The sequence below is a fragment of the Scophthalmus maximus genome, chromosome 10 (assembly GCF_022379125.1).
Source record: "Scophthalmus maximus strain ysfricsl-2021 chromosome 10, ASM2237912v1, whole genome shotgun sequence".
Taxonomy (NCBI): Eukaryota; Metazoa; Chordata; class Actinopteri; order Pleuronectiformes; family Scophthalmidae; genus Scophthalmus; species Scophthalmus maximus.
In genome coordinates, this window is record NC_061524.1 from 8,651,878 (window position 1) to 8,664,010 (window position 12,133).

Genomic DNA, 12,133 nt, shown 5'->3' on the forward strand with positions numbered 1-12,133 from the left:
GGATGGAAAACAAAGACGATGAAATGAAGCCCTGGTCAGTCGAATGATATTCTCTCTGGAGCACGTGAGCCCAGCTGACCCAGTTGTCAACACCTAAAGCTAGCCCGGCTCCAGGCCACTGAATCTGCAGCCACATATCTGATTTGTTCAGCAATTCTTGTTACCAAATTTCATTCAATAACATGGCGACAAGCATTGATGAGATGTCAGGAGATAACTCGACATGAACACAGGATGATTGAATCAAGTCAAAACAAATAAAGTCAGCTGATCAGGCTAACCTGAATCCGCCTCAGGCCTTTATAGACCCTAAACCCAACTGCTTTTTTCAATAACTAATATTCTGCTTGTGAACACACTGCGCTTTCCCTGGTCCCACCGGGCATAACATTTCCACATTTTCACAAATGACACACAATGATGCAGACAACTGGTACAGTTTGAGAAAAAAAGTTTAGATTTTCCTAAACAACTGACTAAATCGGAACCTAACTTGACCCTCAAGGTCTGGGCCCCAGGCACAATCAATACTACAGTGTTCAAGAGTTCAATAGTTCTTAACCAAACAACCTCCTCAGCTGGAAAAGGCACAAGCAGCTTTTTTCGCTGTTGATTATTCAGCAGACGGTGGACGCGGCTGAGGCACGCGGCCCTTCTCAGACAGTGGGTAGGTATATGCTCGCAGGGTGGAGCTGCTCTGTGGTTGGCACAGTAGCTTACTGCAGCCCCACAATGTCTGCATGACGACAAGAGGGATAAACAAGTGGAGAGAGATGCAGGAATGCACGCCCATGTTTATGTATCACGCTCCCACTCCTTTCTTTGCATCTCCGCTGTCTCTGCTGAGCTTTGGTGAACAATTACAAGGGGAGCCCTAACCGGACATTGCGACACCTTTTCCGGTAAGGTTGGGCCAGGAGAACTATTTTACTGTAACAATCAGCCACAGGGTTGGGGGAAACAGACTTCTCTAAGCAAGAGAAAGCGACATGCTCTGCTCATTATATACTCCCCCCACCAATCGTTCCATTGTTAAGATAGGAGGGTGGGGGATTTGTGAAAACCCAACACCCAACCTGACAGGGCCCCATCTGGGAGATGGGAGTTTTTACAATAGACACGTGACCTCTGCTATAAAAATATTGGCTTAGAAGAAGGTCTGACATACATTGGATGGCCTGTAAAAGGTACTGTAAACCGGTTGGTAAGAGACTGTTGGTACTGATCTTATCTTAAGGCTTTGACTCAGTCATGACATGGCTAAGCCCGTAATCACACACAAAATAAAACTCCCTAAGTATGATCTTCAAACTCTGCCTCATGGTATCACATCACATCACTTGGGCAAAATAACAGTAACAATATGAACCACAAATACACAATTCACACATCTGCTCAAAATATATTCAGTCAGCAAAAGCACAAGACGTGACACAGATCACTTGGTTGAGCACATTGATTCAAATCAGCAGAAAGTCAAAAGGCGGAGGAAAAGAGAAACACACACATACACACACACAGGGTGAGAAATAACGAAATAAAGATTTTGCAGGTAAGGCTCCCAATGTTAATTAATCATTTAAATTTTAAAACAGAACATGGTGACCCATGCTGGATTGGTTGACAGATTGGCAAATAGAGGAAAAGAAAAACAAAAAGAATGTACTCAGTGATGACATATATGAATGCCCATGAAGCACAAAAAAAAACCCAGCCCAAATACTGTAAGCGTGGACGTATGAATATTCCTAACCTGCAAAATGATTCCTCCATATAATATCAGCGATAGTCATTGGTGGGCCACCGGCAGGGTGTGGTTTACCTTTGTCATGGTCAGTCCTTATCATATCCATTAAGGAATTCTCCAAAGAGTGCAAGCTAAAAGCATCAAAGGGCCGATTCCGGTCCTGCAACAAAGCAAAACAGGAAGAGGGTTAGGGTTAGAGTCGGGGAAGGACATCGATTGGACAATCAGGATTCTGTACACACAACATCTATCGCGTGTTTGTCTTGGACAGGGATCCCTCCTCAGTTGCTCTTCCTGAGGTTTGTTCCATTATTTATTTTTCTCTACGGGGGTAGGGGTATTGCTGAGGCTGTGGAATGCTGCAGAGATTGTAAAGCCCCTGGGGGCAAATTGATGATTTGTGATTCTGGCCTATATATGAGGCCAAATGTGCCACAATCATGATGGAGGCAAAACATACACAGCATTATATACATATATGTGTACATTTTACAGCTTTCAAAGTCGTGTAAATACTGTGAATTAAATAAACTATGATTTAAATTGTACATAAATGTTAAATAATGCAAAATAAAAATGTTCTGAAATGATCATCGACTTGAACTTGCACATTAAGCCTTGCAGTTGAAATTGTCATTTGTTGGTTGCCTTGCCCAAGGGCAGATAACTAGTAAGAGCTTGCATGTACAAGCAGATCCTTCTTCTGTCCCAACAGCGAGAAAGGCTGAGATTTTTTTTCCGAGCTAATTTGGGCTAATTTGAATTAAAAGATGATAAGTCTACAGGTAAAAAGGAAGTAAAATATATGGTATGTGTCATTCAGGCCTGAATCCTGTTCCCAGGCCCCCCAAGAGCTACAGTTAAAGAACAGATGGGATTCTGCCCTTAGGTCCGTCTTGATCTATATGATTTAACAGGGATGTTTTTTAACCACCAAGACTATATATAGACTCTATAGGTAAGGGACAAGTGGAAGTTATTCTTGTGCAAAGATAACTAACATTTTCGAAAGTTTCAGCTTCTCAAGCATGACAGATCTAGTCTACGATATTATATGATGATGGTGTTTTAAGCTGCTGTGAGAACCGGAAAAGGAAGAGCTTAAAACAACCTTTGAATCATTATAGATGGAGTTTTAATCATGTTCACCTTGTCGTGTGTGTGATCATTTACTAGGAGCTTTTGACAGGTGGGGCCCAGAAAACTGTGGTATGAAATGTAGAAGAATGAAAAGTCTCAAAGGAGGAAATTCAAATATAGTTTAACTACCAAACTGAGTGCACAGGACAAATTTGCGCTGGTTTAATTGTAACGCTTTGACATTTGCACCACATATGATCAGGATATTAATAAAAATGAGCATGCATAGTAAAACTTTTTCACGAACTATTGATTTCTAATGACAGACCTCAGCACCCCATTAACATCCAGATGACTCGAAAGAACGTACATTGTTCCTTCATTAATTCTCAAGTTATGAGCCTTTCACTTCAGACAAATAAACTGTTAACTTGAGAAATAATGAAGCACAGATGTTTGCTTTGCTTGCACAAATGTGCACAAACAAATTAGAACACTTAGGAGTAATTTGGGCATTAATGAGGTGTTGCCATAATAGAGGCCTACGCCTAAAATTCTGATATTCATTTCTCAAAAATGTGTTTGAGCACAATTTCTATTTATTTTTCAGAAACAAATTGAAACACTATCATTCTTAATTGCAGGGGGGTGCCTACCTCGCAGAGTTGAAATGTTTTACACAAGGTTTGGTAGTTTTCCCAACAGACATCATTCAGTGATTCAATACACCGTCTGTTAAATTAGACACCCAGCCTGAGTAATTCATGTAAAATGTGCGGTTTTAACAATAGTGTGCAGAATGTGCAGCTTTAAAAGACTTTCCATGGACATACCGCAAAGTTCACTTTGTGTCACTCAATTATGGACTCAGCTAAGACTTTAAAAAACTTTCCAGTACAAAAAGGAAGGTTGACTTTTTTGCTGTGCGCTGCCGCTCCTGAGTGAGTTTTGCGATATACTGCGTACAAACCGGACAACATTTGTTGAACTGCTAAACGGTGATGTCACTTTGCGTGCGTGCGATAGGGTTCCCTTTGTGTCACAGTAGCCCCAGTTATCTGCAGTAGGAAACCCCCGGTTATGTTTCACCATGAATATTTGTGAACTTGCGAAATTTCAGCAGATGAGGGAAACACCTGCCATGCATTTTCACAGGTTAATATCTGAGTTACAGGCAGCTGAGGTATTTAACAAACAACTATAACTATAGCTCAGCTCCATCTGAGAGGAGCTGGTGTTAAAAAAATGCCCTCTGAGTTAATGTTGAAGTTGGGTACTGTGGCTGTGACGGGGCCCTAAACCTCTGCTTGCGCTGCAGCAGTAACACCGTCATTAGTATTTTACCCTGGTGATTTACAAAAGCTCTCCAAACTCATTTCCTGATCCTACGAAGCAGATCGACCCTCTCGAGTCAATACTGCATCACACACCTCAAGGTTGAAGTGCTCACTGCTGATGAAATGCTTACGGCACCCACTGGGTGCGAATGAATGTATTAGAATGACATGTGTGCCAAAGGTAAAGGTTGTGAGCGCGCCTAGCTGGAAACTGGAGGCTGCAGCTTTGGCAGCTGTGTCCTGTGTCCGCCGGCGGAGCCGGGGGCCACATTGTTTGCACGCCAACGGCTATTGTCGCCCATTCGGCTGAGCATTCAAAAGTGTTATTCCCCCAACTTTGGACTCGACAGCACCGCGTAGATAAAAATCTGCTCACTTGGTGCAAATGGTCAACACTTAAAACGCTGAGCTTTCAGTTTCCTCCCCCCTCCTCCCCTCCTCTCTGACACATGTGGATGGGCACAGTGATCGCAGAGCTCACAGTAGTCAAATGACCTAAAGAGATAGCAAAGTCCCAAACAGACTTCACGGTTAAACAGATCACATAAAAGTCCAGTGTGAGGAATTCAGGTTCAAGCTGACCTGTCCCGACTACACTGGAGATTGGCTTTCCTCATGACCCATGAACAAGATATAAGAGCTTGATTATGGGAAGCAGACTGAGCACTTAAGAGATGGCCGAGGATCGACTTTACTCAAAGTCTGTGAGGTTCAGAAACAGTTGCTGAATTTATCATATGTTGGATTTTATAAAAAAAAAGTGCAAGCAGCAGTGAAAATATTTGTATGCTAAACATTAATGTGCACTGTCACCACCACACCATCAATCAACCAATAGGAAAAGGCCAAAGAAAAAGGCTGATATTTTTGCTAAATAATTCACTGACTCTTGAAAAAAAAAGACATACAACCTGTCCAAGATGGAGATATGTCAAATTATAGTTTTCATTAACAGTTAATCAGGCAATATTATTCATTTTTATTAATTGGATTATGTTTAGAATGTAGCGAACAATTCCACGGCACAACTGATGACTGAAAGGCACAGTTTCAACCCTAAAATATATTGTAGAGTTTATTTAAATGTATACAAGGTTATAGAAAGGCTGTCGGAAAGCTACAGATAAAAGAAATACACTGGCAGACAGAGCTGCACATTTAAGTGAAAAATAAAGTGAAAACCTACATAATAAACCACAAAAAGTTCCTCATGCAAATCACAGTGGTTACCCCCTCCAACCTGTCGCAACGCCTGCAGCTTTGCATGGCCATCAGACAGCATTTGACTGCGAGACCCAACCTGTCTGCCTCCTAACCCCCAACTTCTTCATCTGATACGAAGTGATTATGAAAACAGAGGACCGCAAAATAATCGCCACTACCAATCGCTTCAAATCGGGGTTTCTTCCTGAGAAGCTCATGTGACGTTATAAGTCTCCACACTGACATGTTAAGTTGCATTCCGCACATTCCTCGGCCTTCAAGCAGCAGCCAGCAGCAGGCGAGTAGGAGCACATATCGGAGCACGCGGGGCTCTACGTTTCACCACATGCGCCTCTTCTGCAGCGTCTGAAGAATATACTGAGGAGAATCTACAGGATGACAACAAGTACACCTGTCACCAGCTGTCAACATGACACCGCGGAACCCGTTTGTGTGTGTGTGTGTGTGTGTGTGTGTGTGTGTGTGTGTGTGTGTGTGTGTGTGTGTGTGTGTGTGTGTGTGTGTGTGTGTGTGTGTGTGTGTGTGTGCGTGGCCCGCCTGCTCCTCGAATCAGAAATTTGCCTGCGGGTTTCACTTCAGCAAACAGGCCAGTTGACATGTGGCACCATGACCTTGCATCCTGGTGATAACGCCTCTCCAATTATGGGTGTAACTGTTAGGCAGCAAGTGTGAGCTAGAGCCAGTATCACACCACTGAGGCACCCATTAGCCTAGTGTTCATTAGCTAAAAATGTATTACAAGCACTAATACAAGTATTTGTATGGGCAATATGGTGGTAAATAGCAGTGCTGCATGAATGTGTTGATAGGGGAACGTGACTTGAGCTGTAAAGTTCTTCTTGTTGTTGATAAAACTAGAAAAACGCTACATAAATATTTAGTCCATACGTTTGATCTTGGAGGAGCACTTAAACAGGTTACTCGGCTTGTGAAAATCATTATACAGCGTGCTCTTTGGCTTTGTAGGAAGAAACAACCCGACAACGTATTTAGATTAATGAGGTTAATTTGAATAGCCAATTAGAGCGCATTTGGTGGCATTTGTGTTTTTTTGGACAGTTATCCAAACAAAACGATACATCTGAAGACGCCACATTTCTGGAAATGTTTCGATGTTTCATAGGCTAACGAGTCAATCAAAAAAAGTAGTAAGCGGATTAACACAATAATGAAAATAATTGCTAGCCTCAGCCCTAATCTCACCCTGGAGTTTTCTCCCGTGTCCTGCATTATAAAATCTATTTTCCAGAGTTTCATGTCAGTAACCAGACCACATGCTACACAGTATGACAGCATGTGGACCCTTGACCTCATGTCCTGGTGATAACTGGAGCTGTGAGCTGGTCAAGTGAAGAAAACACAGATAGAGGCTCTCGACAGAGGAAACGGAGTGATAAAGCCTAGGGAGGCCGAACACACACACACACAATCACTATCTCCACAAAAGGCTATACATTGCAAGCCGGTTGGAATTTCAGCCTGCGCCGGGCCGAGCTTCCTCTGCACATGTTGTCCTCTCTGCAGTCATTTGGCTTGTGCTCCGCTCTCCCGGGTCCTCGCTTTGCTTTGCTTTGCTTTGATCGAGTGAACAAGTGCTCCTTTTAAAGTAAGCCGGTGACTTAAGGGGGGTTGTATTCATCTGTCTCATTTTTCTTTTTCTTTCGTCAGTGTTGACTTGTTTTTTTTGTTGTTTTTTTTCAGGGGCTCTGGGCTTAAATAAGCCTGGTGACAAAATCATACAGTATCGGTTTGTTTCACTGCCTGCTGAAATACGTGTGTTAAAGTAATGGACAGTGCTGGTCAAGACAGATCAGTCTTTGGGGAATTTATAGATGTTTCATGTATGAATAAAAATGTGGAATTAGACAGGAAAAATCCCGAAAACAATGTCCCCAGGGAATATCAGTGTGCACATTTCCTTTGTCCTACAGAACTCTGTAGTGAATCAAGGCCCCTTTTCCATCGTATGTTGCTGAAACGTTTGCCACTTGTGGTTATATGCACCTATAGACAAACATATATTTTTGTAGAGCTAAGAAACTCAGTGCTACAACGATGTTTACAGAGAAGAACGACTTTTAAGCTAATTAATGACCTCTTAGCATACCGTGACGCTGATAAATGGTCGTACGGTTTCTTCACACCAGAAATACACACACACACATCTGTGTCACAGTTTGTATTGTGTTGATTATCTTTGTCGAAACTCATAATAAAAGATTAATATCGGTTTCTTTTGTTCCTGAAATGTGCCATAAACCCACCCATCACCTACCGGGTTGCACTTGCGCTCCGTTTGCTTCCTGGGTTCAAACGCCGCCCACTATCCTGTCACTCGGCCAATCAACATGTGAGAGCGGTTGTTGCCTTTAGTGTCTGTCGGAAATCTTGTAAATACGGCCCGGGTATACGGACGCATAATCAAAAATGCATTATTATTACACAAATTCGTATTATTATCATTGCTATAAGGGTTATTATAGCACCACTTTGCTACAATTCAATAATGAGCCGAAATGTACGCCTCAATATTCAGTCTATAGAGTCAGGCTTAAGACGGATGCATAATTTCTCTCACAATGCAGCCTAATCTCTCAGCAGCTCACTCTGTCTTATAACTCGGTTACGACATGAATCAGTGAAAACTAGATCATTCATAATGATTCTGGGCGATCAGGTATTGAGATATGGAAGTACAGGCCGTGGCCGTCTTGATTTTAGAAGGTTACGAGGAGCACCTGAATGCGTCATGTGTCCTTTTAAATCCCACGGACAGTAAACCCGGCGGAGAAAACTTGGACCATTTAGAGCGATAGACTGTGCACAGCGACTCTTTCAGTCAACAATAGCCACGATCGGTGGTTAATAAACCGAGGACGCACTGTCTCATTCGATGCAGGCTATGGTTGACCTGCAAAAAGTGACGCCTACACACGTCATGCATGTGACAAAAATGTTGACAGCTACCGACAAAACCCGGTGATCATTTGTCAAGTCAACTATAAGCCATAGAAGTCACATTTGAAATAAAGGTCTTTACCTCAGTCAATTAAAAACATATATATATATTTGCCTGTGCTCATGGCAACATGGCGAAAACAGTGTAGAATATAAGGTTATAGAATAAACATTAACATTTTGTGTGATTTATGCCATACAGTGATTCATTGTATTTTTAACATGAGACCAATTTAATATGAATCCCCATAATATATGGACCCATAATGAACTGATGAGTTCAGGGTGACCTCAGTCGAGACACTTTGTGCGTATCATCTCAGACTCATGAATATTCATATATAATACGCCGAGAATATTTTTTTTCCCATTAAAACTGTCAGCGTTTTTAAACACACGCTGGGGCAACGGAGCGAGGCCTTTGCCTGCTCTATAACATGGGAATGTATTTACCTGGAAAGGGAGTATGTTGTTGCTGTTGTCAGTCCTGAAGGCGCTGTCCTCCATCCAGGGTTTGGGGTTGAGGGGACCAGGTCTCGGGAATTTGGGGGGTGCTATAACGTTGCTGCTGTAGGGCTTTTTCATGGGGGAGATGGGGTTCAAGGGTGACGGCATCCCGACTCCGACCCCGACGCCCACCGCTCTGCGCGGGTCCCTGCCCGCCTGCAGCCCGCTCCAGGGGTTGGAGGCTGTGCTCCAGGCGGCGTTTTGCTGATTATTCCAAGCGGACGATGAGGCAGGTGAAGACGACCCCTTGCTGTTATTCATGATAGTCTGATATGCGTTTCTCTGGGGGAAGGGGCCTTGGCTGGGGCTGACAGGGGACCTCCTGTGCTGGGGCTGCTGCTGCTGCTGCTGCTGCTGCTGCTGCTGCGGCTGCTGCTGCTGCTGCTGCTGCGGCGGCGGCGGGGCTTGCTGTTGATGCTGCTGAGACTGGGGAGCCAGGCCGATCTGCGGGGAGAAATTACCACCGAAGACCGGGTTGACATGGTGGGGGAAGTTCTGGAAAAGCATCGTCCCGTTCACCGAGGGTACTCCCTGGAAAAAGCTATCGTCCACGGCGCTTGTGGTTCCCGTGGACCAAGTGCTCCCGAAAGAGGAGGACGGGGAGGACAGGGGCCCGCCGGTCTCCTGCGGCTGGTGGTGGAAGCTCAACCCGGGCAGGATCGGCGATTCCATCGGCACTTTGTCCCTGCTGCTGCTGCTGCTGCTGCTGCTGCTGACGCTCAGCGCTGAAGCCGCTTGGTTGCTCCCGGTCGACGGGCTCTCCAGCGCCGATGGAGAAGAAGTGGGCTCCGACGACGGGGTCGGGGTGGAGGGAGGAGGGTCTACTTGCGTCGGATCTTGCTGATGGTGAGGCCGGGCTTTGTTTTTGTCCATCAGTAGATCATCCTGCATGGTTTGCTGAGCTGAAACGGGGGGAAACAGAGGCGAGGAGTTATTATGAATATTGTCATTCAGCAGGTCGCTCGCCGCGCTGCTGTAGTGTCTGATGAACTGGGACAACTCCGACAAGGATATGATGTTAGAGGGACCAGGTAACTGCAAGGCGAATGCGTGATCACCCATTTGGCCGACAAGAAGAGGGTGAAACCAACAAACACTTCCCAGGACTACACCAGAATGTTTCAGAAATCCCACAAATTATACACGAAGCACATAGGGCTGCAGTCAGATATTCACCAGATCTCGCCACGTCTCGTTTTTCCCTTCCACGCAGGAACTCCGGAGCTGCAACGTGAAACTGATTCAGTGTGTTTTTTGCCCAAGGACCTCCCCTACATTCATTTGCATACGTCAGTAAATACAACTGCCCTTCAACAAGGTTAAAATACAGCTCTATCTTGACCCATGGCTCTTCCGCACTCCCGCGCACGTCAGCTTATTTTTTTTATAAGATATTAAAAAATGACTTTCAAAAAGGCGCACATCGTCGATATTTACGCAGTAAAGAATGACTCACCTGGACCACTTTATTATACCGCAAACATCTGTGATTTTCGTTTAAAATAAAAAAAACCCGTCAGCCTGTTATATTTCAGCAGCGACAGTGACAAGACGACGACAATTGAATAAAGAAGATAAAGGCGAAATGAGTTTGCAAAACAGTCCCTATAGGGGAATAATATAGTGGGAGATTTTATTATTGCGCAAAGAGGGACACTGCCTGAGGTCCGCATTGACACATCAGCTACGGGTTTTCATCCACATTACGCAGGATGCAACTCGCACTTTAAGGGCAGTAATATACTTCTGCATTAAAAGGCAAAAGGTGGAATATCACTCAAAGCTCCTCTGTTTAAAAAAGAGAACACTGAAACACCGAAGCTGTCATGCAAACTGACCCTTTGCTCTGCAGAGACAGCGTTCTGCAAAGGCAAATAAAACAAGCGCACATCCAAATGTTATCAGGCTGTTGTATTCAGAAAGTCCCAAAGTTGCCAAATGATTATTAACATGAATGTAAATAGAGCACAATGTGCTCGAAGGCTACAAGGAGCGCACGCAAGGCACAGTGTCAGCTGTGGCACAGTATCAGATCAGGCATCAAAGGTTACAAATATACTGAATTAAATACACATGACAACATTGGCGAGGCTCCTCGGGACAGTTTGTCGGAACCTGGCTGCAGGACGTAGAGCTAACGCGCAGCTCACCCGAGGCCTTTCTGCCACAGTCTGTAGACTTTGAGAATGACACCGTCAGATGACATACGGGATCATTCCATCAGCGTGATGATGGCAGCTGTACAAATTGGGACTTTTCAAGTCAATCGCCATAGACTGCATATTGCACACAGCCGGCACGGTTAATCCGCGTTTTCTCCTCCCGGAGCTGCGCTTCCAAGGTCATCAAAGCAGCAGCACCACCGGCCGACAGTGGCTCGCCTCTGCGGCCCCGTCGCCACAGACACACCGCCGCAACCTGGCCCCCTTGAGAAAGCCAAATTATCGCGGCGATCGAGGCAAAACGACACATCACACGGAGCTGTCAGTCGATCGAAATCTCCCTTTAATCCATGTGTCCCACACACGAAGAAAAACGACAAAAACATCATGCGCACACACACACACGGCGTTGTCTCTTGTCTGCCTGGCGTGGAGGTTTGAATTACCTTTATCGTTCACCTTTTTGAGACTCTGTGAATAAAGTTATTTCTGTTTGCCTCGCCTGGGTTCAGATGTGACAAACGGAGCTACCCTTGTGCCGAGATAGTCAGCAGTTGCCTCAACAGCTGATTGACTGCGGTGCATGGACGATGCCGAGGAGGCTGCCGGGAGTTGTAGTTCCTCACGCTGCAGTGGCTTGGGCGACAAAACGTGAGCCTTATGTTCCGTCTTGGCTGCTGCGGCAAAGTAAAGTAAAAGTATATATATACACACACACACACACACACACACACACACACACACGTAGACGAGTTATGCTATAAATAGATGACCCAGAGGTGAAGTTGCAGGATAAAGAAGAATTCAAAATAGCGATGATTGACAGTGACACCTCTCTTTATCTCTACCCCCCTCTCTCTGGTTTCATATAGACATAAACACACATGAAGTGTACAAACTACTTTTATGTGCAGTTATAGAAGTAACCCAAAGCCAATCAGGGAAGATGTGGAGTATATATGATTTGTTAAAACACAGTGCAGCCTGATTCAAAACGTCTTACCACCATTGGAAGTGTTCTGCAGCCATACGCGCATCTTCATGGTGGCTTGTATTTCCGAGACGCCGCGGTCCCCCCCACCCCCCTTTGGCACATCTGTTGGGGGGGGGGGGGGGGG

At 44.7% G+C, this 12,133-nt stretch overlaps 1 protein-coding gene across 7 annotated transcripts in view; it reads right to left on the minus strand.

Moving 5' to 3' along the window:
- Nucleotides 1–12,126, minus strand: part of cpeb3 (cytoplasmic polyadenylation element binding protein 3) — a 33,682-nt gene extending 21,556 nt beyond the window's left edge. For 2 of the 7 annotated variants that reach the window (XM_035606774.2, XM_035606773.2), the window contains exons 1-2: nt 8,800–10,010; nt 1,823–1,907 (exon numbers count right to left, since the gene is read on the minus strand). In XM_035606774.2, the coding sequence (XP_035462667.2) occupies nt 1,823–1,907; nt 8,800–9,915 (1,201 nt within the window). In that variant the 5' untranslated portion in view covers nt 9,916–10,010. The other 5 variants (XM_047334842.1, XM_035606767.2, XM_035606772.2 and 2 more) reach the window with 4 other exon arrangements.
- Between the last annotated feature and the right edge of the window lie 7 nt (nt 12,127–12,133).